General features: G+C 54.7%; 1 protein-coding gene across 2 annotated transcripts; it reads right to left on the bottom strand.

Annotated features, from left to right (window-relative positions):
- Nucleotides 1-444: 444 nt before the first annotated feature.
- On the bottom strand, nt 445-16897 carry LOC311529327 (uncharacterized protein). Of its 2 annotated transcripts, XM_084645244.1 has the most exons (18): nt 16769-16897; nt 14894-14952; nt 14360-14452; nt 14039-14166; nt 13686-13829; nt 13407-13481; nt 12797-12967; nt 12109-12205; nt 11684-11904; nt 10878-11031; nt 9127-9335; nt 8654-8771; nt 8096-8298; nt 3024-3141; nt 2394-2563; nt 1732-1829; nt 1516-1622; nt 445-559 (listed from the first exon to the last, which is right to left on the bottom strand). In XM_084645244.1, the coding sequence occupies exons 1-17, from the start codon at nt 16789-16791 to the stop codon at nt 1517-1519; spliced, it is 2187 nt and encodes a 728-aa protein (XP_084501370.1). In that variant the 5' UTR covers nt 16792-16897; the 3' UTR covers nt 445-559; nt 1516. The 2 variants fall into 2 exon arrangements, with proteins under 2 accessions (XP_084501370.1, XP_084501371.1); XM_084645245.1 differs by lacking the exon at nt 14360-14452.
- Between the last annotated feature and the right edge of the window lie 8955 nt (nt 16898-25852).

Below are 25852 nucleotides of genomic sequence, written 5' to 3'. Positions count from 1 at the left end.
GACTGCTCCCCAGCTGGCATTAAGTGCTCGTGTCAGCAGCTACTGAGGAAGTTACCCCGGCCCACCGCTAAGGCAAAGCTAGGGCTGGGTGGGTACTCTGCATCCCCCCACCCCCATGGCTGCGGTCAGGCTGCAAGGGAGAGAGCTAGATGAGGAGCTCTGGACAACCCCCAGGCCTGGTACAGGGCAGCCCAAGGTAGAGGCTGCTCTGGTCAGCTCAGGGATGTTGGCTCAGCCATATGGGTGGGCTCAGAGCTGGCTTGGCTTGTTAACCCCTTGCGCAGATGGAGTCCCAAGTGTTCCAAGCCATGCGGTGCACTGAGTCAAGGTGAGATTGACCCTGCTAGCCTCTATAGCCCGATGACCCTGTTCGCTTGGGGAGATATCTGGTGGTCCTTGCCACCCCCCTCACCTTCATTAAAAAAGGTACTAGAGCCAAAGGTCTGAGGCCCAAGGAGAGTTTATTTTGTTAACAGCTTGGCGAGCTGGGAGCCAGTTGCCCAGTGCTGCCAGGCCCAAGGGCCATGAGTTAGGCCTGGAGTCTGCCATTCCCACACACCTGCAAGGAAAGAGACAGATAAAAAGTGGGGTCAGCCCTGGGGCTGCAGGGACTGCATGGGAGGAAGCAGCACAGTGATGGGCACTGCCAGGCTGGTGGGGGCCATGGGACCCACTGTCAGGGCTCTGCCATCTGCACCCTGCCGCGGGATACTGAGCACCTGCTGGAGGTCAGGCTGTGACATGGGGCTAACTTTGTGACTGCACCTTGGAGCCCAGAGTGGGAGACTAGCACCCCCGCCTGGCAGACCTGTGCCCCAGAGGATGCTGGGAGCCCAGCCAATAAGTGTCACTCCTGACTCCTTGCAGTCAGGGAGCTGGTAGGCGTGGCTCGCGGTGACGGGGCGGAGCACGTGAAGAGTTCCAGTGCAGGGAGAAGGAAGTGGCCCGCTCTAGGGCAGAGCTAGGAGACTGGCCAGTCAACCTGCTCACACCTTGTCTGGCCTCCCCTGCTAGGCTCTCCTCCTGAGGCTTACAAGGCAAACACTAGGGCATGGAGCAGCACGACCCTCTGTGTGCCTAACTCTCCAGGAGTCCTGCCTGAACAGGGCAGAGCTCCAGGGGGGCTCTGGAAGTGTCTACACTGCACCTGGGAGCGAGCCGCCCAGCCTGAGCGGAGACTTGTGCTAGATCCACTCACGCTAGTGTGCTAAAAACAGCCGTGTGGCCATTGCAGCTTGGACAAGAGCTCCGCTCTCACGTCACCTGACCCACTGGCTCTGAGCTCGGGGCTAGTCTCCGCCAGAGCCGCAGCGGCCACATGGTGATTTTCTAGCATGCTAGCTTGCTCCCAGCTGCAGTGCAGCAGAGGCAGATATACCCTGCCCCAGGTGTCCCCGGCTCCCTAGGCTGGGAGCCACCTTCCCAGGCCACAGAGGAGTATGGGCACTGAGGAAAGCCTGCCCATTGGGTGGATGGATCCAAGCAAGTGCCCAGGGCCTGGCGGGTGTCACTTACCTCAACCCACAGGTCGGTGGGGCACTGATGCCACATCCTCCCCCAGCTGCCGCCGGGCCGAGACCCAGAGCGTCTCTGTCAAGGGATAGCGGCAGCGCAGAGTCAGCCTGCAGAGGGATATGCTGGCTAAGCCAGGTGGGTGGGAACTTTGGAGCTCTCAAGCCAGTTGCCATCGGCTGCCAGGACACCCCTCCCAGCCCTAGAGCTGGCCCTCACCTGTACCATGAGTCCCGGGTGATGATGGGGGATGTGGCTGGGACCCCCTCAGGCATAAAGGTCACCTCATTCTCATACACCAGGTAGCCTCCTTCAAACTGTGCAGGAGAGACTGAGGGTCAGAGGGCAGACACAGCAGCAAGGAAGGCTGGGATTCCTTGGGCTTCCCCCACCCCTGGGAACTCAGCACCCAAATCCTAGTAAAATCCAGTCCACTAGAAATGCCAGCCCCATGGAGTCTCAGCTTCTGGTGTGCTCCCAGGTCTACCCACCCCCTTTGCATTAGGAGCACACACATCTCTCTGGGCAATGGGGCTTGGCTCAGCTAAGACACAGGGACTGAGGAGAGCGAATCCAGCCATCTTGGCTGGCCTCTGGCTTTGGTGGGGCTGGAGGGGAGGCCCTGCACCCCACATCACTCTGCACTCCAGATGGCTTGCTTTACAGACACCCAGCCTGCACCACCACCCTGCTGCCACCCCATGGCAAAGCCCTGCCACCATCCCAGCAAGCTCAGCATGAGACCACGGTTAAGCAAGAGTTGCAGGGCCCTACAGCATCAGACCCACCCTCCTGTCACCAGATGCTCCTCCCCAGTCTCAGCCACCAGCTGCCAGCCCTCCCCACCCCCAAGGGGAAAGTACGTCCCATGGGGGGCTCACCCGCCGTGTGGTCCCACAGGAGGACAGAGAGAAGGAGAAGAGGGCCCGCGAGGAATCGGAGGCCACTGGCCCACAGCCTGGGTCCCTCAGGTGGGTCCTGCGCGGGTCAAGTGCAGGCTTGGTGTCCAGGCTCAGCACCGTAGCCACCAAGGTGCCATTGGGCAGGCACACTGTGCCCAGGAAGGGGGGAAAGAAAGAGTCAGGATCAGGCCTAGACCCCTCTGGAGACCCCACCATCACCCCTTATTCTCCCAGCAGGAGCTACTGGGTGAGCATGAGGCTCTCAGACCCCTCTGCTGCCCCCCAAATCCCATGCATGGGGTGGTCGGTGCAGGAGGGGTCTGTACCCTGTGACCAGTGTGGATCTCCAATCCCAGATGGGGCAGCCATTCCCCACAGGGTGGGGCTGGGGGCAAGGCTGGGGTCAGGATGTGTGGCCAATGGCTGCGGAGGAGGTGGGTTAAGGAATCTCAGCCAGGCCTCACTGGCTGAGCCAGATCTAGAGGAGAAGGGATGCCCATGCCACTGATCGCTTCACCCCAGTGGAATCTACGGCCCAGAAGCACCCCCTATGCACCCCCACAGGGGACATCCCATGCTTCTGGCAGGGGTCTCCACCCAGGCACTCACCCAGCAACTGCCCAGTGGGGAAGGTGCAGACAACAGCAAAGGAAGCTAGGACTGAGCGAGTCTTGTTGTCCCGCAAGGAGAAATCCAGCCGAGCCGTCAGCCCTTGGAGGGAGATGCTCTGGGGGTATGATAGTGCGTGAGAGTGACCTGGGGACCGAGCACCAGCCAGGAGCCCTCCTCACCAGGTCCCAGCAGAGCCCTGGGGTTGGGAGAGGTCAGGCATCACTAGTGCTTGAGCTGGCTCCTGCCCCCATGCGTCCTGAGAGCAGGAGGGCAGGAGCTACCCACCAGGCTTTGCTGGAGAAGACACGAGGTAGGCTGGGACCAAGGAGGCAGGAAGCCAGCCAGAACTCCAGCGAGAGCTGGATGAGCAGGTTAGCCCAGTCCCCATGGTGCCAGGCCCCCTACCTATTCTATGGGTCACCAGCCCCTTCACCCCTGTTCTCGGAGGAGCCATGCTGTAGGCAGAGACTGGCTGCTTTGTGTGACTTGGAGTCACTCCCCACTCAGAGGAAATGAGATTGCATGTTGGATTTTGCCCATCCTCCACGGCACAGTGGGGCAGGGGCAGGTGTCACTTCATGCAGCCCTCGATGCAGGGGGGCAGAAGGGTTTAAAGGCAGGTGCTACGTGACCAAGGAGAGCTGGCGAACAGGGGAGTTTCAGAGGGAGAAAGAATACAGCTATGGGTAAGTCCAGAACATGGAGCTATGGGTGAAGGGTTGGAATCTGGGGGAAACATGGACAATCGTAGAGGGGCAAAGGACAGACAAGAAGGGATATTGAGGGGAAATCTAATGAACACCTGTGATGTCTGTATCCGAATGCAAGAAGTATGGAGAATAAACTGGAAGAACTAGAAATACTAGTGAGTACTCACAATTACGACATAACTGGCATCAGAGACTTGGTTGGATAATTCCCATGACTGGAATGCTGGTATAGAAGGGTACAGCTTGTTCAGGAAGGACAGGCAGAGAAAATGGGGAGGAGGTGTTGCCTTGTATATCCAAGATGTATATGTTTGCACTGAGGTTGAGATAGAAGTGGGAGGCAGACCAGGTAAGTATCTGGGTAAGGATCAAAATGGTGAAGAACAAGGGTGATGTCAGGGCAGGGGTCTACAACAGACCACCGAACCAGGAAGAAGAGGTGGCTGAGGCTTTTTTTAAATAACTAACAAAATCATCCAAAACACAGGACTTGGTGGTGATGGGGGACTTCAGCTACCCAGACATCTGTTGGGAAAATAACACAGCAAGGCACAGATTATCCAAGTTTTTGGAATGCAAGGGATACAACTTTTTATTAAAGAAAGTGGAGGAAGCAACTAGGGGAGAGGCTATTCTAGATGTGATTCTGACAAGGCTGAGAATTTGAAGGTGAAAGGCAGCTTGGGTGAAAGTCATCATGAAATGACAGAGTTTATGATTCTAAGGAATGGTAGGAGAGAAAACAGCAGAATAAAGACAATGGACTTCAAGAAGGCTGACTTCAGCAAACGCAGAGAAGTGGTAGGTAAGATTCCATGGGAAGCAAGTCTAAGTTTAAGAGTTTAGGAGAGTTGACACGTTTTTAAAGAGACATTATTAAGGCCAAAAGAGCGAACTATACCAGAACGTGGGAAAGATAGGAAGTATGGTAAGAAGCCACCCTGGCTTAATCAGGAGATCTTCAGTGACATGAAACTCAAAAGAGAGTCACACATGAAGTGGATACTAGGTCAAATTACAAAGGATGAATATAAAGAACATTACAGGTATGTAGGGACAAAATTAGAAAGGTCAAGACAAAATCTGAGATTAAACTAACTCATGGTATAAATGGTAACAAGAAAGCATTTTACAAATACATGGGAAGCAAGAGGAAGACCAAGGACAGGGTAGGCTCGTTACTCAATGAGGAGGGAAAGACAATGACAGAAAAATGCAGTAATGGCTAAAATTTTCACCAAAAACGTTAGCCGTGACCAGACAACTAACATAGTGAACATCAGTGTAAATGGGGTAGGATCTGAGGCTAAAAGAGGAAAAGAACAAGTGAGAATGTCTTCAAGTCAGGAGGGCCTGATGAAACACCTCCTAGAATACTTAAGGAACTGGCTGAAGAGATCTCTGAGCAATTATCGATTATCTTGGAGGACGGGAGAGATAGTTGAGGGCTGGAAAAGAGTAAATATAGTACCTAGTGTGACAAAGTTCCTGCTCTACCTTGGTGGGTCTTGCGCTTATTGGCAGATTTGCTCGCCTTGGAGCTTCACGGCAGCCCTCAGCTTGGTCGTTTTTCTGAATTCACAGTCCAGGTTGACTCCTCCTGTGTCTGACCAGGAGTTGGGAGGATTTGGGGGGAACCTGGGCCGGCCCTCTACTCTGGGTTCCAGCCCAGGGCCCTGTGGAATGCAGCTGTCTAGAGTGCCTCCTGGAACAGCTGTGTGACAGCTACAACTCCCTGGGCTACTTCCCCATGGCCTCCTCCCAACACCTTCTTTATCCTCACCATAGGACCTTCCTCCTGGTGTCTGATAATGCTTGTGCACCTCAGTCCTCCAACAGTCCGCGTTCTCACTCTCAGCTCCTAGTGCCTCTTGCTCCCAGCTCCTCGCACGCACACCACAAACTGAAGTGAGCTCCTTTTTAAAACCCAGGTGCCCTGATTAGCCTGCCTTAATTGATTCTAGCAGCTTCTTGATTGGCTGCAAGTGTTCTAATCAGCCTGTCTTAATTGTCTCCAGAAGGTTCCTGATTGTTCTGGAACCTTCACTAAGTAGGAAAAGGGACCTACTTAGCCTGGGGCTAATATATCTGCCTTCTATTACTCTCCTATAGCCATCTGGCCTGACCCTGTCACACTAGCTATAAAAAGGGGAACAGGGACAACCCAGGCTTTACAGACCAGTCAGCTTTCCGCACCCAGAAAGATAATAGAGCAAATCATCAAACATTCTATTTGTAAGCACCTAGAAGATAGGAACAATCAACACGGAATTGCCAAGAACAAATCATGCTGAACCAACCTAATGTCCTTCTTTGACAGGGTTACAAGCCTTGTGGACAGGGGGAAGCAGTAGGAAAGCTTTGGATACTGTCTCACATGACCTTCTCATAAAAAAACAAGGGAAGTATAGCCTAGGTGAATCTACTGTAAAGTGGGTGCATAATTGGTTGGAAAACCATTCCTAGAGAGTAGTTATCAGTGGTTCACAGTAATGCTGGAAGGGCATAACGAGTGAGGTCCCGCAGGGATCAGTTCTGGGTCTGGTTCTGTTCAATATCTTCATCAATGATTTAGATAATGGCAATAGAGAGTACACTTATAAAGTTTGCGGACAATGCCAAGCTGGGAGGGGTTGCAAGGGCTTTGGAGGATAGGATTAAAATTCAAAATGATCTGGACAAACTGGAGATATGGTCTGAAGTAAATAGGATGAAATTCAATAAGGACAAATGCAAATTACTCCATTTAGGTAGGAACAAATCAGTTGCACACATACAAAATGGTGAATGACTGCCTAGGAAGGAGTACTGTACTGTGGAAAGGGATCTGGGGGTTGTACTGGATCACAAATTAAAATGGGTCAACAATGTAATACGGTTACAAAAAAAGCAAACATCATTCTGGGATGTATTAGCAGGAGTGTAATAAGCAAGACACGACAAGTAATTCTTCCGCTCTACTCCACGTTGATACAGTCTCAACTGGAGTATTGTGTCCAGTTCTGGGCGCCACACTTCGGAAAGATGTGGGCAAATTGGAGAGAGTCCAGAGAAGAGCAACAAAAATGATTAAAGGTCTCGAAAACATGGCTTATGAGGGAAGACTGAAAAAATTGGGTGTGTTTAGTCTGGGAAAGAGAAGACTGATGGGGACATAAGTGTCTTCAAGCACATAACAGGTTGTTACAAGGAGGAGGGTGATAAATTGTTCTCCCTGACCACTGGGGACTGGACAAGAAGCAATGGGCTTAAATTGCAGCAAAGGAGGTTTAGGTTGGACATTAGGAAAAACTTCCTGTCGGGGTGGTTAAGCACTGGAATAAATTACCCAGGGAGGTTGTGGAAACTGGAAATTTTTAAGGGCAGGTTAGACAAACACCTGTCAGGGATGGTCTCAATAATACTTGGTTCTGTCTCAGTGCAGGAGACTGGTCTAGTGACCTATCGACATCCCTTCTAGTCCTACGTTTCTATGATGGCACATCAGGACACCCAGATCCCAGAGATAAGCCAGGGAATCTCTTTGTTGCTACAGCGAGGCTCTCGAGAGACAGAAGCTGCGCTGGGTGGCATGAACGGCAACAGTCACCCTTTTCTCATGTGGTTCCACCGAGGGGTAGCAGGTGGCTATTGTGCCTATTGAAGCCAGTTCCCTCTCCCCAGCTACAAATGGGACCGGGGATAGTTTGTCAGAAGTGACCGTTTGTGGGAAAATCTGGGACAACTTGTCCCAAACATTAAAAAAATTTAAATGTTCCTGAACCAGCCCAAGTGTTTTGGTCTTTGTGATTGGTCTGGGTTAGAAACGAGGGGGCTTCACCCGTTTTCTTACTGCTTCTCCAAGACAGCAAGCGTCGGGGCTGAGAAAGTCTTTGCCCAGGTTTTGCCCTGGGTTCCCAGCTGAAAGACTGTGTCCGGAGGAGACCGGCTGGAGCTGGGGTGTCCAGGCCACAGGAAAGTTCAACAGTTTGAAAATTTCTCACAAAATGAAAGTTCCAAAAAAGTTTTGCACCAGGAAAAAATGGATCATTTTGAATTCTAGAAAATGCTGCTGTTCCATACCCAGGATGGAGAAGTCAGGAGAAATGACTGGCTTGGACTTTTCCCAGACAAATTCCTGAGGAACAGCTCCATCCCAGGGCAGCTGAGTTTGCTGACTGAAAGCTCGCCCATTGCAGTCTGAGCAGCTCGTGTGTTCGGAGAGCAATGGGAACACGTGGCTGTCCCCGGTTGAGAGTAGGTGGCCGGCAGCCTTTTTTCTTGCTCCCTCCCAGGAGAACTGCAACCCCCACCAGAACATTTTCCATCCTCCTTCCCCACTGCTCTTGCCCCTCCCCACCCCCCAGCTCCTCCACCTACCTCATACGCCAGCCCAGCCGCCAGAAGGGGGACAGCCAGGTGGAAATGGTGACCATCATCGGAGACTCTGTAGCTGTGGGGGGCAGCCAGCTGGCTCAGGGGCCGCTCCCCAACATAGGGAATCCAGAACCGGTCCAGAGTCCCGTGGGTCATCAGCAGGGCCAGTGCCCCAGCCTCACAGGAGCCCTGGAAGCTGGGGAGCACTAGCAGGAGCAGAAGGGGTTAAATATGGGTCCAGTCACTCTGAGCAGCCCAGAGCCAAGGGCTCAGCCAGGCCCTACACTGGGATGTGGGAAGCTGCAGACCATGGCCAGGAGGAATAGGGACACTGAACCACTGACCCCAAGAGCCACAGGACCCCCACACACACCTGCCACTCATGCCAACCCCACCCATCCCCCGACCTCCATATTTCCCCCCACTCACACCAACACCAGGCTCTGCTTGTCCATGCAACCTCGCTGCACTCACAGCACCCCAGCCCATGCCCACACAGCTACCCACTGTCCCCCACATCACCCCCAGCCCCCCGACCAGCCAGGCCCTCCCCCAACTCACCCACATCTGGGACATCACAGGTGATGAGCCCTGCCTGGGTGAAGGCTTCGCCCGTGGGCAGCAGCCGCAGGGTGTAGTTGAGGTGCAGAGTGTAACGCCTGAGGGGGCCATGCAGGTACTGCCAGGAGGACAGACTGGGTCAGAGTGGGGCTGAGGATCTAGACAACCGCTCCTCCCCCCCCGCCCCGCAGCTCTCCCGCAGGCAGGCTAGTGCAGCCCCCACACCATGGGGCACTGAGTGAAGTGGGCCTCCCCAGGGCACCTCTGCGCTATGCATCCTGATGACGGGGACCCTCCTCTTCGGCCCCCCTCCATGCCAGCCTCCACCCCCAAGCCAGCTGCTGCATGGGCAGGGCAGCCCCCGAGCACCAGGGTGGAGGAGAGCAGCTTATCCCTCCCTCCATGTGCACAGGAGCCCACTGCCCTGGCCCCCCATGCCACCTCCTCACCACCCCATGCCCCACCACCGTTACCTGCTGTTGCACCAAGGGGTCAGCAAAGGGCACCCTCAGCCCAAAAGCCTTGGTGCCATTGGGGTTGGGGGCCTCGTGGGGGTCAAAGCCATGGTCCTCGGCCTCAGGGTGGCTGAAGGGACGTCCGCCCACCGAGACAGAGACCAGCTCCACATCGGGCAGGAAGTGCCCCAGGCGCACCTTGAAGTAACGCTGTGCTGCCACGGTGTCTGGGGGAGGAGACGGGGGTGCACCGGGCGGTGGGGTTCATTGGAACACTCCCCCAGGCAGCCAGTGCCCCAGCCCAAGCAGCCATGACCCCAGGCTGGCAACCCCATGCCCAGGGCGATGAGCCCGGCTGAGACCAGCAGCGGCTCATCCTGACATTGCCTGGTGAGCATGTGGGAATTTTTGTAATAGTTTTATGAAAACTCTGCATGCCTCAGTTTCCCCATTCACTCTGCATTGCTGCCCGTCTGGGCCAGGTGCTGGAGTCACGTGGGCAGCAGGTAGGCCTGGCCAGGTTGTCATGGAGACCCATTAGCCCAGGGCTGCGTGGAGCTAAGGGACCCACAGCGTAAAGAACTCAGCTGCCCCCAGCGCATCAGACGGACAGAACGAGGGGCCTGGGCAAAGCAGGGCAGGGAGTGCTGGCCACATGGGCTTCACTTTCCCAGACTAAGCCAGGCTCCCTCAACGCCGCATTCCAGGGGCCCAAGAAATGCTGCCTTTCAAAGGCTACGTGTGTCCCTGCATCTGTTCGGCTCTGAACGGTAGTTTGGACTCGTTAGAGAGCCGGGGCATGGAACAGCAGCGCTGCAGCCAGACGGCCTGGCGCAGAGTAGCAAAGCCAGGGGCTCACTCAGCCTATGGCCCAACATGGTCAAGGGGCCATGCTCCAGACCCAGTCTAAAGGCTGTAATTCCCTGTACAAAGATGGGGCTTTCCCCCCTCTCACAAAGCCCCCTTGGTGGCCAGGGTCTAACGCAGGGTCAGTGGGGGCAGGTGGGGAGAGGAGGCCAAGACAGGGACTCTGGAGCCAAGCTCTTTCCAGAGTGGGGAGTGACAGGGTCCCACAAGGGACATTTAACCCCCCATTTTAGACTAAAGTCAACCTCTAGGGCTCCCTCTCCCACCCCCCTGTAGACTAAGAAGGAGCCATCTCCATCGCCTCCTCCCCTCCACCCCCCGGCCCTCTAGCTCAGATGCCGGAGGTCTCTCTGTGCTCAGCAGCACAGGGCGTGGGGGGCAGGGAGCAAACCCCAATGGGGGATTTTGACCTTTGGGTGGTTAGAGGAGCTGAATCCAAACAATTCAAAACCAAGCGGGGGCGGGGCGGTTCCCTCTTCCCAGAGAAGTGACAAGCGTTCCCCCGCCCATCCCACACCAAACCAGCCCCTAGACCCAGTTCCCGTGTGGCAGCTCTGACTGCTGGAGCAGGGGCTGGGATGGGCAGTGGGGCAAAGGATGGTCAAGGCTCTTGTGGAAGGGGACTTCCTTTAAAGCTGGCAGCTCGCAGGGGCCTGGGAGCTCTCGCCAGGTGGGGTGAGGGGTCCCCCCATGTTAGGAGCTAGAGGGCTCTTCTGCTGCAGAGGGGGGACAATGATCTGGGCGTGGGGACAGAGACCCGGGCCATCAGAGAGGCAGAGCTCCCCTGGGAACCTGTTCTCCAGATCTCCCTCGCGTGGCCTGAACACCCCTTTTCTCATGGAGCTGGGGACGTGTGCAGCAGGGCTCGGCCAGGCCACAGGGATCCCAGGAGCTGCACCTACCGTCGATTATTCGGGGTGTCTGTGGGGAGAAGGGGGTGCGGATGGGACGGTAGCTGCGGTGACGGGTCCGGTCACTTTCATCCCCTTGCCAGTGCCGGTCCAGCAGCAGGTGGATGCTGTACCTGGTGCCATAGTGATTATCCACCAGAGCGCTCTGTGGGGAGGAGGGGGAGCAGTGACACCCCCATGGGGTGGCCCCTGACTCCCTCCTGGGAGGAGAGAGCTCAGCCATGGGACAACCGGGACCAGCTCTTCCATTGACCCTCCCCTGCACACACACACGCTCCGACCTGCAGCCCCGCAGGGTGAGGGAATGGACCAGGGAGGGGGCACCTGCTCCAGAGCTCCGTTGCTCCAAGTTCTCAGGAGCTTTGGGGAGCCAGAGGTGCTGGGAGAAGCTGCTGCAGGGAGGGGGAGGCTGACAGCATCTCTCACCCTGGGCACAGACTGGGCGGCAGCAGCAGTTAATGGGAACAGGTCTCGGATTGGAGATCCAGGCTAGCGTCCCACCCCAGGCCATGCTGTTACTCCTGGCGTCTATCCCGGCTAAAGGAGGGGGGTGGGGTTTAGTGGGTCAAAGCTGTGGGGGCTGGGGGCCAGGACTCCTGGGTTCTCTCCCCATCTCTGCCTCTGCCCTGCTGAGTGACCGGGGGGCCTCACTTTCCCTCTTTGTCTAGGCAGGCTGTGAGCTCTTTGGAACAGGGACCCTTGCACCAGGGGAGTGGGAAGCATCAGTCACAGGGGTCTCAGTGCAGGACCAAGCCCAGCAGCTCTGCTGCCTCATGCCTGGGCACCTGCGCACTGACCTGCAGCAGGCCTCCGGGAGCACCGATGGGCACCACGATGTGGATGAGCTTGGAGTCTGCCAGGAAGGTGTAGCCGTTGCGTGCGACAGTGCCCACGTCGATCACACGACCATCCAGGCCCATCTGGACCTCGTCTTGGTACTGCTCTGGCCACAGCACCAGGGACGGCAGGATTCGCGGCGTCACCCAGCTCAGGCTCGTGGCATTGACCATGGGGGAATCTAGGGACAGGGGGCCATGAGCCCCACCTACTGGTCCCCTGAGCCACCCCCTCCCCCCCCACAGCTCTCCCGGTGCCCCTCACTCTCGACCCACAGCCCCCTGCAAGCCAAGCTCTGGGCTCCCTCCCCCCAGCTTTGCTGGTGCCCCTCACTCCCGCCCCGCAGCCCCTGCTGGCCCAGCCCTGGGCTCCCTCCAGGACTCACTGACGGGGCAGGCCACAGCTGTGTCCACCATGAGGATCATCCAGGCCTGTTTGTAGAACACTGTCGCCCTGGCCACTTCCACCTCCAGCCCCTCCACCTGTGGAGAGTGGGTCAATGGAGGGGCAGAGAGGGGTCCTATGGCTCCATCAGGGTCCCCCCCATTCTCCCTCCCCAGCCAGCCCAGGAGTCTGACCCCTGGTATGACCGGATTTGACTGGTCCCTGGCAGTGACCCAGGGGCACCTTGGCATGGACCACTGCTGAATCAGCACCTGACTGCTCCTTCTTCCCCACCAGGGGCTGGGCATGAGCGTACCATGTAGCCAGAGGCCACCTGGTGCCAGCAAGAGCCAGGCTCCCAGAGACTCCTGATAGCAGCCTTGTCCCCCCAGCCAGCCTCCCCACTGTGCACCTAGCTCCCACGGACCCCACTGGGCCCACAGTGCCCCCCAGCCTCCCCCCCACTCTGCACCCACACCGCCCCACTGGGCCCACGGTGTCCCTCCCATCCCCCCCACTCTGCACCTAGCTCCCACGCAGCCCACTGGGCCCACAGTGCCCCCGCAACCACCCCACTGTGCACCTTGCTCCCACGCACCCCACTGGGCCCCACAGTGCCCCCAACCCCGCCCCCCAGCCACACCTCACTGTGGCCACCGTGCCCTGCCCTCCCCACCAGGCCCCCTCACTGAGGTGATCTCGCTCTGAGCTGTGCCGTAGGGCGTGCGGAAGAGGACACGGGTGGCCGTGGTGTTGACCCCATAGCCCATGCTGTGGGCCTGCGTGGCGGGCATGCTGAGCAAGGAGCCATTCTGGAAGTGGAAGACAACCTGCCACACCTGGTTCAGCGCCCCCTGGGCCTGCGAAGGGGAGAGACATAAGGGTGAGTCCCCCCATATGCTGGGGAGGGAGCAGGGGTCCCGGCACTGTTAGACTATCCTCCTCCACAGATCATGGCTCTGTAGTCAGCTTAAGGGCTTCAGCCCGTCGGGACCAGCCCAGCTCACCATACCCATGGCACCAGGTTACATGGCTGGGGCAATCCAGCTGGACCCACTGGGCACTTAGATTCCGCCATGCCCTGGGGAATCTGCACCTGCTGGGCAGCTGATGGGCCGATACCTGGCACAGTCCATGGCCATAGGGCGGCAGGACAGCCAAGTGCCCTGGCTTGCTGCTGCTCTGTGGGCAGGGTGTGCCAGAGACAACGCTGCTCCCTAGGTACCCATGCCAAACTCGGGGCACCGTACGGGGCTGCTAGAGGGACCATGATGCCACAGCTGCACCAAGCCCACTCACCACTGGCCAGGCAGCGATCCAGTCCTCATTCAGCACTTCCCTGGCGATGCCGGGCACAGCCCGCCGGACTGACACCTGCAACAGGAGAGGGCCAGCTCAGACTGGGAAAAGAAACCTTGCAATGGTACCCTCTGGCAGCATCACTTCATACAGGGGCCTGCGGGGAACCCCGCCCCCAGCATCGCCCCGCCCAGCGGCTCTGGGGCCTGCCCCTAGGAACCCCTACTAGGAGACAAGTCCTCCCCACCACCCCATCCCCCACCATGGCCCCCCCCTCACCTCCATGTAGTTCTCCTCGCAGACAATTTCCCGGGGGCTCCAGGGGGCTCCCAGGGGGCAGTTGATGGTCATGTCATAGGGGACACTGGGCCCCACAGCGCCTGTCACCTCCACCCGCAGCTGCAGGCTGAAATCCTGGTCAAACTGGGGTCCCCCAGGAAAAAGAGACTACAGGTTAGAGCCTGCCTAGCTCAGGGCTGCTCCAGCACTGGAGATTGGGGGCAGGACTCCTGGGTTCTCTCCCCAGTGCTGGCAGGGGAGCAGGGTCTAGTGAGTTACAGTGGTGGGGGCTGGGAGTCACACATGGGCCCCCCAGCTCCTGGAGGGCAGGCCTGGGCACCAGGGGCACTCACCGTGTTGAGGACAGAACAAGCCAGGAAGGAGACGCGGATCTGGGGGTTCCCACGGAGGTCAGTGCCTGCCATGAATCCACACTGCGAAGCCAGCTGCTGTGTCACCTCGATGTACTGCCCCGACTCGGCTGGGGGGAGAGAGCAGCTGGGACCCCACCAGTACCTGCCCCACCCCCGGCACCTTGAGCCCAGGCACCCCCCCCGCCACATGACCCCTCCCCCAATGCACCATCCCAGGCCACCCCCACCCATGGGCCTGCACCTTGCCCCAGCCTCTGCTCCAAAGATCCAGGAAGCCTCCCGTGACCCCTCCCCACTCACTGTAGACCCCATAGTGCCAGCGGCTCTGCCCCACGAACGCCTTGTCCAGCCAGATCCAGAAGTAACGGCCCCGGCACTCAGTGCGAGCAGCTCCTGGGGGGATTGGCAGTGTTACTGGGGCAGCACCCAACCCCCCTCAGCACCATGCCTGGCCAGGGGACTCCAGAGCGCCAGAGGCCTAGTCCCCTCAGTGTGGCAGGTGGGGGACCCCGGCTCCCCTCTCTGGGCTACTGCTCCAGGTCAGGGGCCAGCTGTGCTCACAGAAGGGGCTGCCCCACCTCTGCCACCAGCCCCAGCCTCCCACCTCTGCCACCAGCCCCACCTGTGTTGTTCTGCCCACCCCATCTCCTATCCCGCCCCCAGTCACAGCTGGCCCCAGGGGCTCCCCAGTTCTCCCCTCCCCCCGGGCCCTGGGGTAGTCATCAGAGTCTCTGTCCCTGCACCCCAAACAGGGCTTAGTCATTTTAAGCCCCCCGAGTCCCAGGATTCCCTCCCTCTGCACCCCAGCAGGCACCATCCCCCCAGAAGACTCACCATCGGGAAAGGACACGGAGCCCACGTGCCAGGGCACCACCACCCACAGCAGTCCCAGCCTGCAAAGAGGAACGGGGCAGGTCACACACAATACAGGGGCTGCCCTCCTCTGGGTCCCTCCTGGGTTCTAGCCCCAGTTATGATCAGGGAGAGGGTCTAGTGGGTTAGTGCAGGAGGCCTGGGGCAAAAGGCAGCCTCCCCGCCATGCACACAGACCCTTCCCCGCAGAGGCTATTTGGGCACAGATGGATTTTGCCCTCCACCCCAAGATGCTCACACAGGACAAGGGCTTCCCACTAGAGACTGGAGGGGATAGGTCATGCACCAGCCTGGGGCACAGGGTCAAACCTAGCTGACACAGGTGCCCCATGTGACCATGACCAAGTCCCTTAGCCTGTGCCTCATTCCCCCCCTTCCGGCCGGTACCAGAGGGATCAATACTCTCTGGCAAGGACTATTCCAGCTGGCCAGGGGATGGGGATGGGGCAGCACCCAACACAGACTGGGGCCTGTGTGTTTGTAACTTAGGGGTGCTTTGGGCCCCAACGCACTAGGCACAGGTTTGGGACTGGGGGATGCCAGGCTGGATACCCACGGTCCAGATGGACAAATGGCCGTGCCCCAGGAGAGGCAGTTATGGGAGCTTGCTCTGTGCCCTGGCCATTCTCCATCTCACCTGCCCTGGCTCTGGGGCTGCGGGATGGTAGGTCAGACCCCCGCTGAGATCAGAACCCAGTCCTGCCATGCACCAATCTCGCCGTGACCAATCCCAGCCCTTCCCCATCCTGCCATGTACCAACTTTCCCCAGGCCCTGACCAGTCACAGCCCTATCTCCCCCCCACACACACACACACACTCCACAGTGCCAGGCGCTACACAGACTAGTTCCTGCCACAGCAGCTAAGACAGGGCTTGGACACCCACCCCCTTGCTCTCAATGGACCCTCTGACCTGGGCTGCAGGAGACTCGCCACCAGCAGTGCAGGGACTATGACACTGTGATGAGCCAGACATTCTCCCCTCACCCAACTGTGCGGGGGGGGGGTGGCACCTCCCCTGGCTCTGCTCCTTCCGTGCCCATACAGGGCTGCCAGCACTGGGAATCCCTGGGTTGCTGGTAGAACTGAGATAGGAGCTGCCTTGACAGCAGCGCTGTCCCAATCTGGCCTTTGAGCGAAGAGAACCCCCCACACAGCCCAGAGACGGGGGGCCCAGGGTACTCACAGATACTGCCCCCACAGCCCAGAGACAGGGGGGGCAGCGTATTCACAAATACTGCCCCCCCAGCCCAGAGATAGGGGGCCCAGCGTACTCACAGATATTGCCCCCCACAGCCCAGAGACGGGGGGCCCAGTGTATTCACAGATACTGCCCCCCACAGCCCAGAGACAGGGGGCCCAGGGTACTCACAAATACTGGCCCCCCCCAGCCCAGAGATAGGGGGCCCAGCGTACTCACAGATATTCCCCCCCACAGCCCAGAGACGGGGGACCCAGTGTATTCACAGATACTGCCCCCCACAGCCCAGAGACAGGGGGCCCAGGGTACTCACAAATACTGCCCCCCCAGCCCAGAGATAGGGGGCCCAGCGTACTCGCAGATATTGCCCCCCACAGCCCAGAGATGGGGGGGCCTAGCATCCTTACAGATACTGTTCCCCCAACCACAGCCCAGAGATGGGGGGGCCAGTGTACTTACAGATACTGACCCCCCCCAACCACAGCTGGCCAGAGATGGGGGGGCCCAGCGTCCTTACAGACACCCAACTCTCCATCTCCAGTCCCCCCAGCTTTACCGCCAGCCAGGATTTCCCGCCCCAGCCCTGCACCCACCACGCCATTGCTGGGGCAGGCCCCGGGGAGGCCCCCACTCACCTCATGAGGAGCATGGCGGGCATGCCAGGTCCTGGGGCGCTGGGCAGCTCAGTGCCCCACGGCACAACCTTGCACACAGTGCAGCAGGTGCTGCTGTGGGAGGCAGGCGATACAGCCCTGGCAGCTGATTTGCTGGGCTGGGTGGAGACAGGCTGGGAACGGGGCGAGAGTGCAGTTCTGTGGCCTTGGAGAAGAGATAAGGCAGGGGGCTGAGCTGCCCTGGGGTGGGGGAGTCGGGACTCCTGGATTCTGTCCCTGGCTCGGGGGCTAATCGCTTAGAGCAGAGGGTCTGGGAGGCAGAGTGCCTAGAGGCTAGTGCCAGCTATGCCCCTGCCCTGCTGGCCTGGCCTCGGGAGTCCCTTCCCCTGCTGTACCACTGCGGTGGCGGGCAGGAGGCGTGGAGGGGAACCAAACAGCTGATTGGTGGGTGGCTGGTGGGTGTTGAGCACCCACAATTTTTTTCCGTGGGTGCTCCAGCCCCAGAGCACCCATGGAGTCGGCACCTATGCTGCAGACACTTAGGGGTCCACCAATATAATCGGGGGCGGGGGTCCGTGAATGTCCCAGCAACCAGAGGCGACACCTGGGGGGCACACAGGGTCACATGCCCCCCCCCCAGATTTCTGCCTTCCATTTAGCACAGAGGCTTTCCAACTGCAGAAGGTGTCCCCCTAAGGGGCACAGAGGAATGTTCTGGGGGGCCAGTCCAGTGGGGGGGGGGCAGCACCACCTCCAACCCCACTCAGCTCAGCCGGTCTGCGGGGGCTCTACCCAAAAAGTTCAAACTGGCATTGCCACTCTCCCCTTTCCGAATGTTTCTCCCCGAGGGGGGCGTGCCCCACAGTTTGAAAACCTCTGTTGGATCAAGAGGCAACACGTGAGGGGTCACATGCCCCCCAGAACCTTTAAATTGTGCCCTCCCCCATTCGTGGCACCTTTGCTAGTGATCTGTTCAGCAGCAAGCGTGAACTAGAATTACTCCGTTTAATTTCTGTAATGGCTACGTTTGTTATTTGTAAACCGACTCCGTCTGCTTCAACTGTTCACCAAGCAGAAACCATCTCAACACAGAGAGAAGAGAAGAAAGAAGCGAAATGGAACCCTCTTCAAAAAAAACAGAACCTGAGGGAATATGACTACAGCTACATTGAACTTGGCTTTATGTGTGTGTGTGTGGGTGGAGAATCAAAACCCCAGGGTGTAATTTGTGGAGAAGTAGTTTCTGAGGAAGCACTTAAGCCAAAAAAATTAAAAGACATCTGAGGTCGTGCGTGTGGAAAGCGTTGACAAGCCAACGGAGTATTTTGAAAGGAAGCGGAATTGCTTATAACGCAAAAAAGACTGTACAAACTGTGTGAATCTTGCAAGAGAAGGCTCTCAAAGCATCCTACACGGTGACAATCAGAATAGCTAAAACCAGAAAGCCACATACAATTGCTGAAATTACTGATGCCAGCTGCAATTGAAGTGTGCCGTGAAATGCTAGGGGATGAAGCTGCTAATCAACTGAAGAATGTGCCAGTAACAAACGACACCCTTAAAAGGATTTTACAGCGGTTGTAGCTGACGTGAAAGACCAGGATTCAAGCAAGGGGGACATACAGCTTACAACTAGACGACCCTTTGGATGTGTCAGGTGAGGTTCAGCTGTTGGTTTCTGTGCGATATATCTGTGATGGGGAAATAGGAGAACTGATATTTTGCAGATCACTGCCGACAAAAACAAACAAGTGATGGGATTGTTAAGTGTCTGGAGAATTTCATGATGAGCAACAGCCTAGACTGGGGGCAGTGTGTGCGCACAGACGGTGCTGCTGCAATGACGGGGAGGCAGAAGGGGGTTGCAAAAAAAAAAATTACAGATGTTGCCCCACTGGCAAAAGTAAGGCACTGCACGGTTCACATGAACCTGGCCATGAGAAAGAGGCCGGATGACCTGAAAGATGTACTTGACAAGACAATAAAAGTAGTTAACTTTATCAAAACACACCAAGCGAATGCACATATTTTGGGGGCAATGTGTGCAGAAATGGGTGAATTGCATCACAGCCTTCTCCTGCACACTGAGGTCAGACGGCTTTCCAAGAGAAAGGGTTTGAATCGCGTTTTTGAGCTTCGTGAGTCTCTGATGGGGTTTTTGGAAGAGCAAATGCACAGATCAGGTAAGTTCTCAGAGACCTGGCTTGCTCAGTTTGCTTATCTTGCTGATATCTTTCACCACCTGAATCAACTTAATATTAGCATGCAAGGGCGCCAGTCAAACAAAGTGGCTGCGTTCATTGAGAAGCTGGGTCTATGGCAGAAGCGAGTGCACAAAGGGACCAGGAGCATGTCTCCACGCCTGCAGGAGTGTTTGAACGCCTGACTTCTGGTGCTTTGATGGCAGACCTCATGGATTCCCTTCTTACCAGTTCAGAACGTACATCAGCACAAGGTAACAGTACTGAAATGATGTGGATCACAAATCCCGTTTTATCTCCTGATGGGGAATTGCTTGAAATGATTCCCAAAGAGGAGGAGGAATTTACTGAGCAGAGAAACAACATCAATGTGAATCGTGCCCACAAGCCCATGCCTCATGTTGAATTCTGGTTGCACACGTCTGGTGAGTTCCCTGACTGGGTAACCATGCTCTGCGAGTCCGCCTTCCGTTTGCTCCCACTTCCCTTTGTGAAAATGGATTCTCAGCCCTCACCCGCATTAAAAACAAACAGCGTTCGAGAGCGAATGTTCATCTTGCAGTACCTGCTACACCTTCAGGATCAGGCTTTGCGATCAGTTCACTGAGGGTGCATCTGGCCACGTAGTGTTTCATTCCCCTATTCAATGAAAATCAGTCTTTGCCAGTGCTGTGGTGATGAGAATCTAAAAGGGCTTCTCTGTTTATACCCTCCGGTATGTGAACCGGTCCCCTTGTGGGACCTAAACATGGTTTTGGCGGCTGGGCCCTCCATTTGGTACTGGGCCCTCCATTTGAGCCCCTAGTGTCCTGTTCACTGCTCCTTTGGTGTCAGAAAACCGTATTCCTGGTAACCATGTTCTGCAAGGCGGGTGTGGGAGTTGCAGGCTCCGACAGCAGAGTCTCCTTATTCTCAGTTCTCCAAGGACAAGGCAACGTTGTGACCACATCCAAAGTTTTTATCCAAGGTGGGCTCTCAGTTTCATCTGAATTAGGTGGTGCAGTTACCCATGGTTTTCCCTTAGGGGCACTCTTCACCAGAAGAACAGCACCTCCATACTCTGGATGTCAGGCGATGTCAAACCTTTTATCTAGACAGGACTAAACTATTTTGTGTTTCGCCTTGTTAGGATATAGATATTCAGGCCTGTCTGTAAAGGCCTATACTCTAAGAATTTAGGTGTATTCTTATCACTTAGCTAGTTCTAGAGGTATAAAAGAAAGAATCAAAATCACTGTCTGCCGGTGTAAGGTCCTTCTCTTACTGTGACAGTCTGAGGCCCTGTGCTTAGGCTAAGGCCTTTGGCTAAGCATCAGAGGCAGCCATAAGCTGGGAAGCGACAGGTCACATCCTCACATTCCAAACCAGTCACATTGAAATCAGGTGCTATTGGGCTGTCAGGAATACAATCCTGTCCTGATAATGCCTATCGCCTCCAAGAGAAAGGGAAGTGCCTAGAAGATGTAAAAGGCAACTTAGTTTGATAGCATCCTGTCTGGCAAGAACTCACTTATCAATAGCTGGGATGTGAAATCCTCACTTCTGTATTGTTTTGTCATTATAGTTTCCACTTTGCTATTGTTTGTCTGTATAATCTCTGTCTGGTTCCATGATTGTTTCTGTCTGCTGTATAATTAATTTTGCTGGGTGTAAACTAATTAAAGTGGTGGGATATAATTGGTAACATAATCATGTTACAATATGTTAGGATTGGCTAGTTAAATTTCAGGAAAATGATTGGTTAAGGTATAGCTAAGCAGAACTCAAGTTTTACTATACAGTCTACAGGTTTCAGAGTAACAGCCGTGTTAGTCTGTATTCGCAAAAAGAAAAGGAGTACTTGTGGCACCTTAGAGACTAACCAATTTATTTGAGCATGAGCTTTCGTGAGCTACAGCTCACTTCATCGGATGCATACCGTCGAAACTGCAGCAGACTTTATATACACACAGAGAATATGAAACAATACCTCCTCCCACCCCACTGTCCTGCTGGTAATAGCTATTACCAGCAGGAGAGTGAGTTTGTGTGTGTATGGGGGTGGGTGTGTGTGTGAGAAAACCTGGATTTGTGCTGGAAATGGCCCACCTTGATTATCATGCACATTGTAGAGAGAGTGGTCACTTTGGATGAGCTATTACCAGCAGGATAGTGAGTTTGTGTGTGTGGTTTTTGGGAGGGGGTGAGAGAACCTGGATTTGTGCAGGAAATGGCCCAACTTGATTATCATGCACATTGTGTAAAGAGTTGTCACTTTGGATGGGCTATCACCAGCAGGAGAGTGAATTTGTGTGTGGGGGGTGGAGAGTGAGAAAACCTGGATTTGTGCTGGAAATGGCCCAACCTGATGATCACTTTAGATAAGCTATTACCAGCAGGACAGTGGGGTGGGAGGAGGTATTGTTTCATATTCTCTGTGTGTATATAAAGTCTGCTGCAGTTTCCACAGTATGCATCCGATGAAGTGAGCTGTAGCTCATGAAAGCTCATGCTCAAATAAATTGGTTAGTCTCTAAGGTGCCACAAGTCCTCCTTTTCTTTATACAGTCTACAGTCAATCAGGGTGGGTGAGTGGATGGCTGGGGGGGCAATGGGAACAGGGAATGGGGGTGGGGAAATTGGAATCATGTTTGGCTAAAGGGAGAAATAGGAACAGGGAATGGAGGTAAGGAAATTGGAATCATGTTTGGCTAAGGGCAGGAATGGGAACAGGGACACAGGCGTAAGGCTCTGTGGTGTCAGAGCTGGGAAGGGGGACACTAAGGAAGGAAACTGGAATCATGCTTGCTGGAAGTTCACCCCAATAAACATCGAATTGTTTGCACCTTTGGACTTGGGGTATTGTTGCTCTCTGTTCATGCGAGAAGGACCAGGGAAGTAAGTGGGTGAAGAAATAAGCCCCCTAACACACCTCACCTGTTCATGTCATATGTGGACTGCATGAAGAGGCAAGTGGTCCCTGCACAGACCATCTCTAGATGGATAATATCCTGTATCAGGGCTGTGTATGAGATAACTCTGGCTATGTCTCCTCAGAGGATATGGGCTCACTACACAAGAGCGCAGGTGACATTGATAGCGTTCCTTAGTGACGTTTCCTTACTGGACATTTGCAGGGCGGCCTTGTGGTCGTCCATAAGTACATATACGGACCATTATGCTATTACCGCATCTTGCAGAGCGGACGCAGGCCTCAGAAGGGCAGTCGTGTGATCCTTATTTCAGTGGACTCTGAACCCCGCCTCCAGATTGGGGTACTGCTTGTGAGTCATCCAAGTGGAACACACATCTGCATCTACTCGAAGAAGAGGAAACGGTTACTTATTGTAACTGGTTCTTCGAGATGTGATGCAGACGTGTTTTCCACAACCCAACCTCCACCCCCTCTGCTCTGGTGTCTCCTCTCATGGGCTTTTGGCGTGAAGGAACTGAGGTGGGGCTGGCCACCTCACACAGCCCAGGGAGGGGCCACAGCCGTGAGGCATGAGCACGGCTCCTCTATGGGTACCATTGGGGAAAAATCTCTGTCTCCGGTGCACGGGGTGTACACACACCGAAGTGGAATACACGTCTTCATCATATCTCAAAGAACCGCAGTGACAGTGAGGAACCATTTCTTTTTGCAATTGGTTTAGGGGAAAGCCAAGCTGATGGTGTGATAGTAGCAGATCTTTCTTCCTTTGATACTGGTTGCTAGAGTTTTATATTTTCTTCTCTTATGTGTAGCCTGTTTGGTTCTGTGCATAAAGAATTCTATCATGGAGAACAAGAAGTTGTTCTGATCATAATAGGTTTTTCATTAAAAAGGCTGTATTTTTAGGGTCTGGTATTTGCTTTTTCTCGCAAGGGTGAGTTTCTTTTCTTCCAGTATAATTTGTTGGAGGAAGTATGTTTAATTATATTTTCCTCCCCATTGAAGCGTAGCTGATGCAGCTGCCCCTGGTGGCTCTGAATGCTCCTGAGACTGTAATGTGGTCTTAGAGAGATTTCAAACCTGAGTATCTTTTTAACTATGTCAATGAGGTTTAGCCTTTAATAATAATAATGGGCTCTGCAATCTAGCAGCCAAAGGTCTAACAAGAGCCAGTGGCTGGGATGTGAAGCCGGACACATTCGGACAGGAAAGGGGGCCCTATTTTTAACAGTGAAGGTAATTAACCATGGGAACACTTTGCCAAGGACTCCATCACTGGCAAGTTTTATACCTGGGATGTTTTTCTAAGAGATCTGCTCTAGTTCACCAGGGTTAATTCTGAGAGGGGCTCTGGCCCATGTTACCCAGGACAGACCAGATGCGCACAGTGCTTCCTTCTGGCCTTGTTCTGGTATTGTTTCATGGTCTCTGTGTGTATATAATGTCTACTGCAGTTTCCACGGTATGCATCCGATGAAGTGAGCTGTAGCTCACGAAAGCTCATGCTCAAATAAATTGGTTAGTCTCTAAGGTGCCGCAAGTACTCCTTTTCTTCTGGCCTTGGCGTCTCTTTTACACTTCAGCCCACAGGGCTGCTGCCAGATTTGAACTGCTGCTGCCCCCTGAGGTACATCTTTATACCCCTCTGACATAGTTACTGTCCCCTGGCATGGCTAGTTATCACCTTGTACATGTTGGTTCGATTAGTACGTAATAGAGATGTTCTGTCATCCTGACCTTATCTTTTAGGAGGGGTCAGTGTGTTTCTGTTATCCTTGGGGAACGTTTTTGTACCATCCTTGTTATTGGGATGTGTTTGCGTGAATACTCTGTGCTTAGGAATGCATATTTCTGCAATATCAGCCCTGTTCTTGCCAGATTCTGTGAGCAGGTCCTGCCTCATACCAGGCCTTTGGTCTCAGGCTCTCTTCCTACTGCAAGCTGTATGTTTCATTTGTCAGGTCACCACTGTTGGGCCCAACACATGCGGCGCACGGGTGAAGATGATGGACAGGCTATTTCATAGCTGTGCTGGCTAAGGCTCCCTCTGCACCCTGCAAATGCCCATACCCTCTGCCCTCACCCAGCACTGCCCCCAGATGCTCCTCATTCAACCTGCACCATCCCCCCCATCATCACAACAAACCCTGAGCCTTTGCTTCCTTCTCACCCCTTTGCCTGCCCTGTCCATGCAGATGGTAAGTTCTCAGGGGCAGAGCAGGTCTTACAGTGTCTCTGCCCAGTGGGGCCCTGACCCTTGCGAGGGCTCCTGGGTGCCCAAGACTATGAACCCTAAAAATAGTGGCCAGTCAGCTCCCTGTGACCCTAACTAGCTTCAATGGCCCTAAACCTTCAAGGCTGAGGATGTGAGGGAGATTCCCAAACCTGAGCCATTCTTTTTAGGTGACAGATCTGAGGAACTGTTCCAGATTGAGGTGTCATTAGAGGTGGTTTGGGAACAAATTGATAAATTAAACAGTAAGACCAGATGGGAGTCACCCAAGAGTTCTGAAGGAACTCAAATGTGAAATTGCAGAACTACTAACTGTCGTCTGTAACCTATCATTTAAATCAGCTTCTGTACCAGATGACTGGCGAACAGCTAATGTGTCGCCAATTTTTAAAAAGGGCTCCAGAGGTGACCCCGGCAATTACAGTCCGGAAAGCCTGACTTCAGTACCACGCAAACTTGTTGAAACTATAGTAAAGAACAAAACTGTCAGACGCATAGATGCGGCAAAGAGGCCTGTGGCACCTTATAGACTAACAGACGTATTGGAGCATAAGCTTTCGTGGGTGAATACCCACTTCCTCAGATGTATGTAGTGGAAATTTCAGAGACAGGTATAAATATGCAAGCAAGAATCAGGCTAGGGATAACGAGGTTAGTTCAATCAGGGAGGATGAGGCCCTCTTCTAGCAGTGGAGGTGTGAACACCAAGGGAGGAGAAACTGCTTTTGTCCTTGGTGAGCCAGTCCCAGTCTGTGTTTAATCCTGAGATGATGGTGTCAAATTTGCAAATGAACTGAAGTTCAGCAGTTTCTCTTTGAAGTCTGGTCCTGATGTTTTCTTGCTGCAGGATGGCTACCTTGAAATCTGCTATTGTGTGTCCAGGGAGGTTGAAGCCTTCTCCTACAGGTTTCTGTATATTGCCATTCCTAATATCTGCTTTGTGTCCATTTATCCTTTTATGTAGCGACTGTCCAGTTTGGCCGATGTACATAGCAGAGGGGCATTGCTGGCACATGATGGCGTATATTACATTGGCGGACGTGCAGTTGAATGCACCGGTGACGGTTTGGCTGATCTGGTTAGGTCCTGTGATGGTGTCGCTGGTGTAAATATGTGGGCAGAGTTGGCATCGAGGTTTGTTGCATGGATTGGTTCCTGAGTTAGAGTTACTATGGTACAGTGTGTAGTTGCTGGTGAGAATATGCTTCAGGTTGTCTGTGGGTGAGGACTGGCCTGCCTCCCAAGGCCTGTGAAAGTGAGGGATTGTTGTCCAGGATGGGTTGTAGATCACTGATGATGTTTTGGAGAGGTTTTAGCTGAAGACTGTATGTGATGGCCAGTGGAGTTCTGTTGGTTTCTTTCTTGGGCTTGTCTTGCAGCAGGAGGCTTCTGGGTACACGTCTGGCTCCGTTGATCTGTTTCCTTATTTCCTTGTGTGGGTATCATAGTTCTGAGAATGCTTGGTGAAGGTGAATGCTTGGAGAATGCTTGGTGAATGTGTAGTTCTGAGAATGCTGGGTAGGGATAGGATACAGAGGGACTAGACAAATTGGAGGATTGGGCCAAAAGAAATCTTATGAGGTTCAACAAGGACAAGTGCAGAGTCCTGCACTTAGGATGGAAGAATCCAATGCACCGCTACAGACTAGGGACCGAATGGCTCAGCAGCAGTTCTGCAGAAAAGGACCTAGGGGTTACAGTGGACAAGAAGTTGGATATGAATCAACAGGGTGCCCTTGTTGCCAAGAAGGCCAATG

Source organism: Lepidochelys olivacea (assembly GCF_965140295.1).
Source record: "Lepidochelys olivacea isolate rLepOli2 genome assembly, chromosome: 13".
NCBI classification, from domain to species: domain Eukaryota; kingdom Metazoa; phylum Chordata; order Testudines; family Cheloniidae; genus Lepidochelys; species Lepidochelys olivacea.
This window is presented reverse-complemented; position numbering and strand designations above follow the sequence as displayed.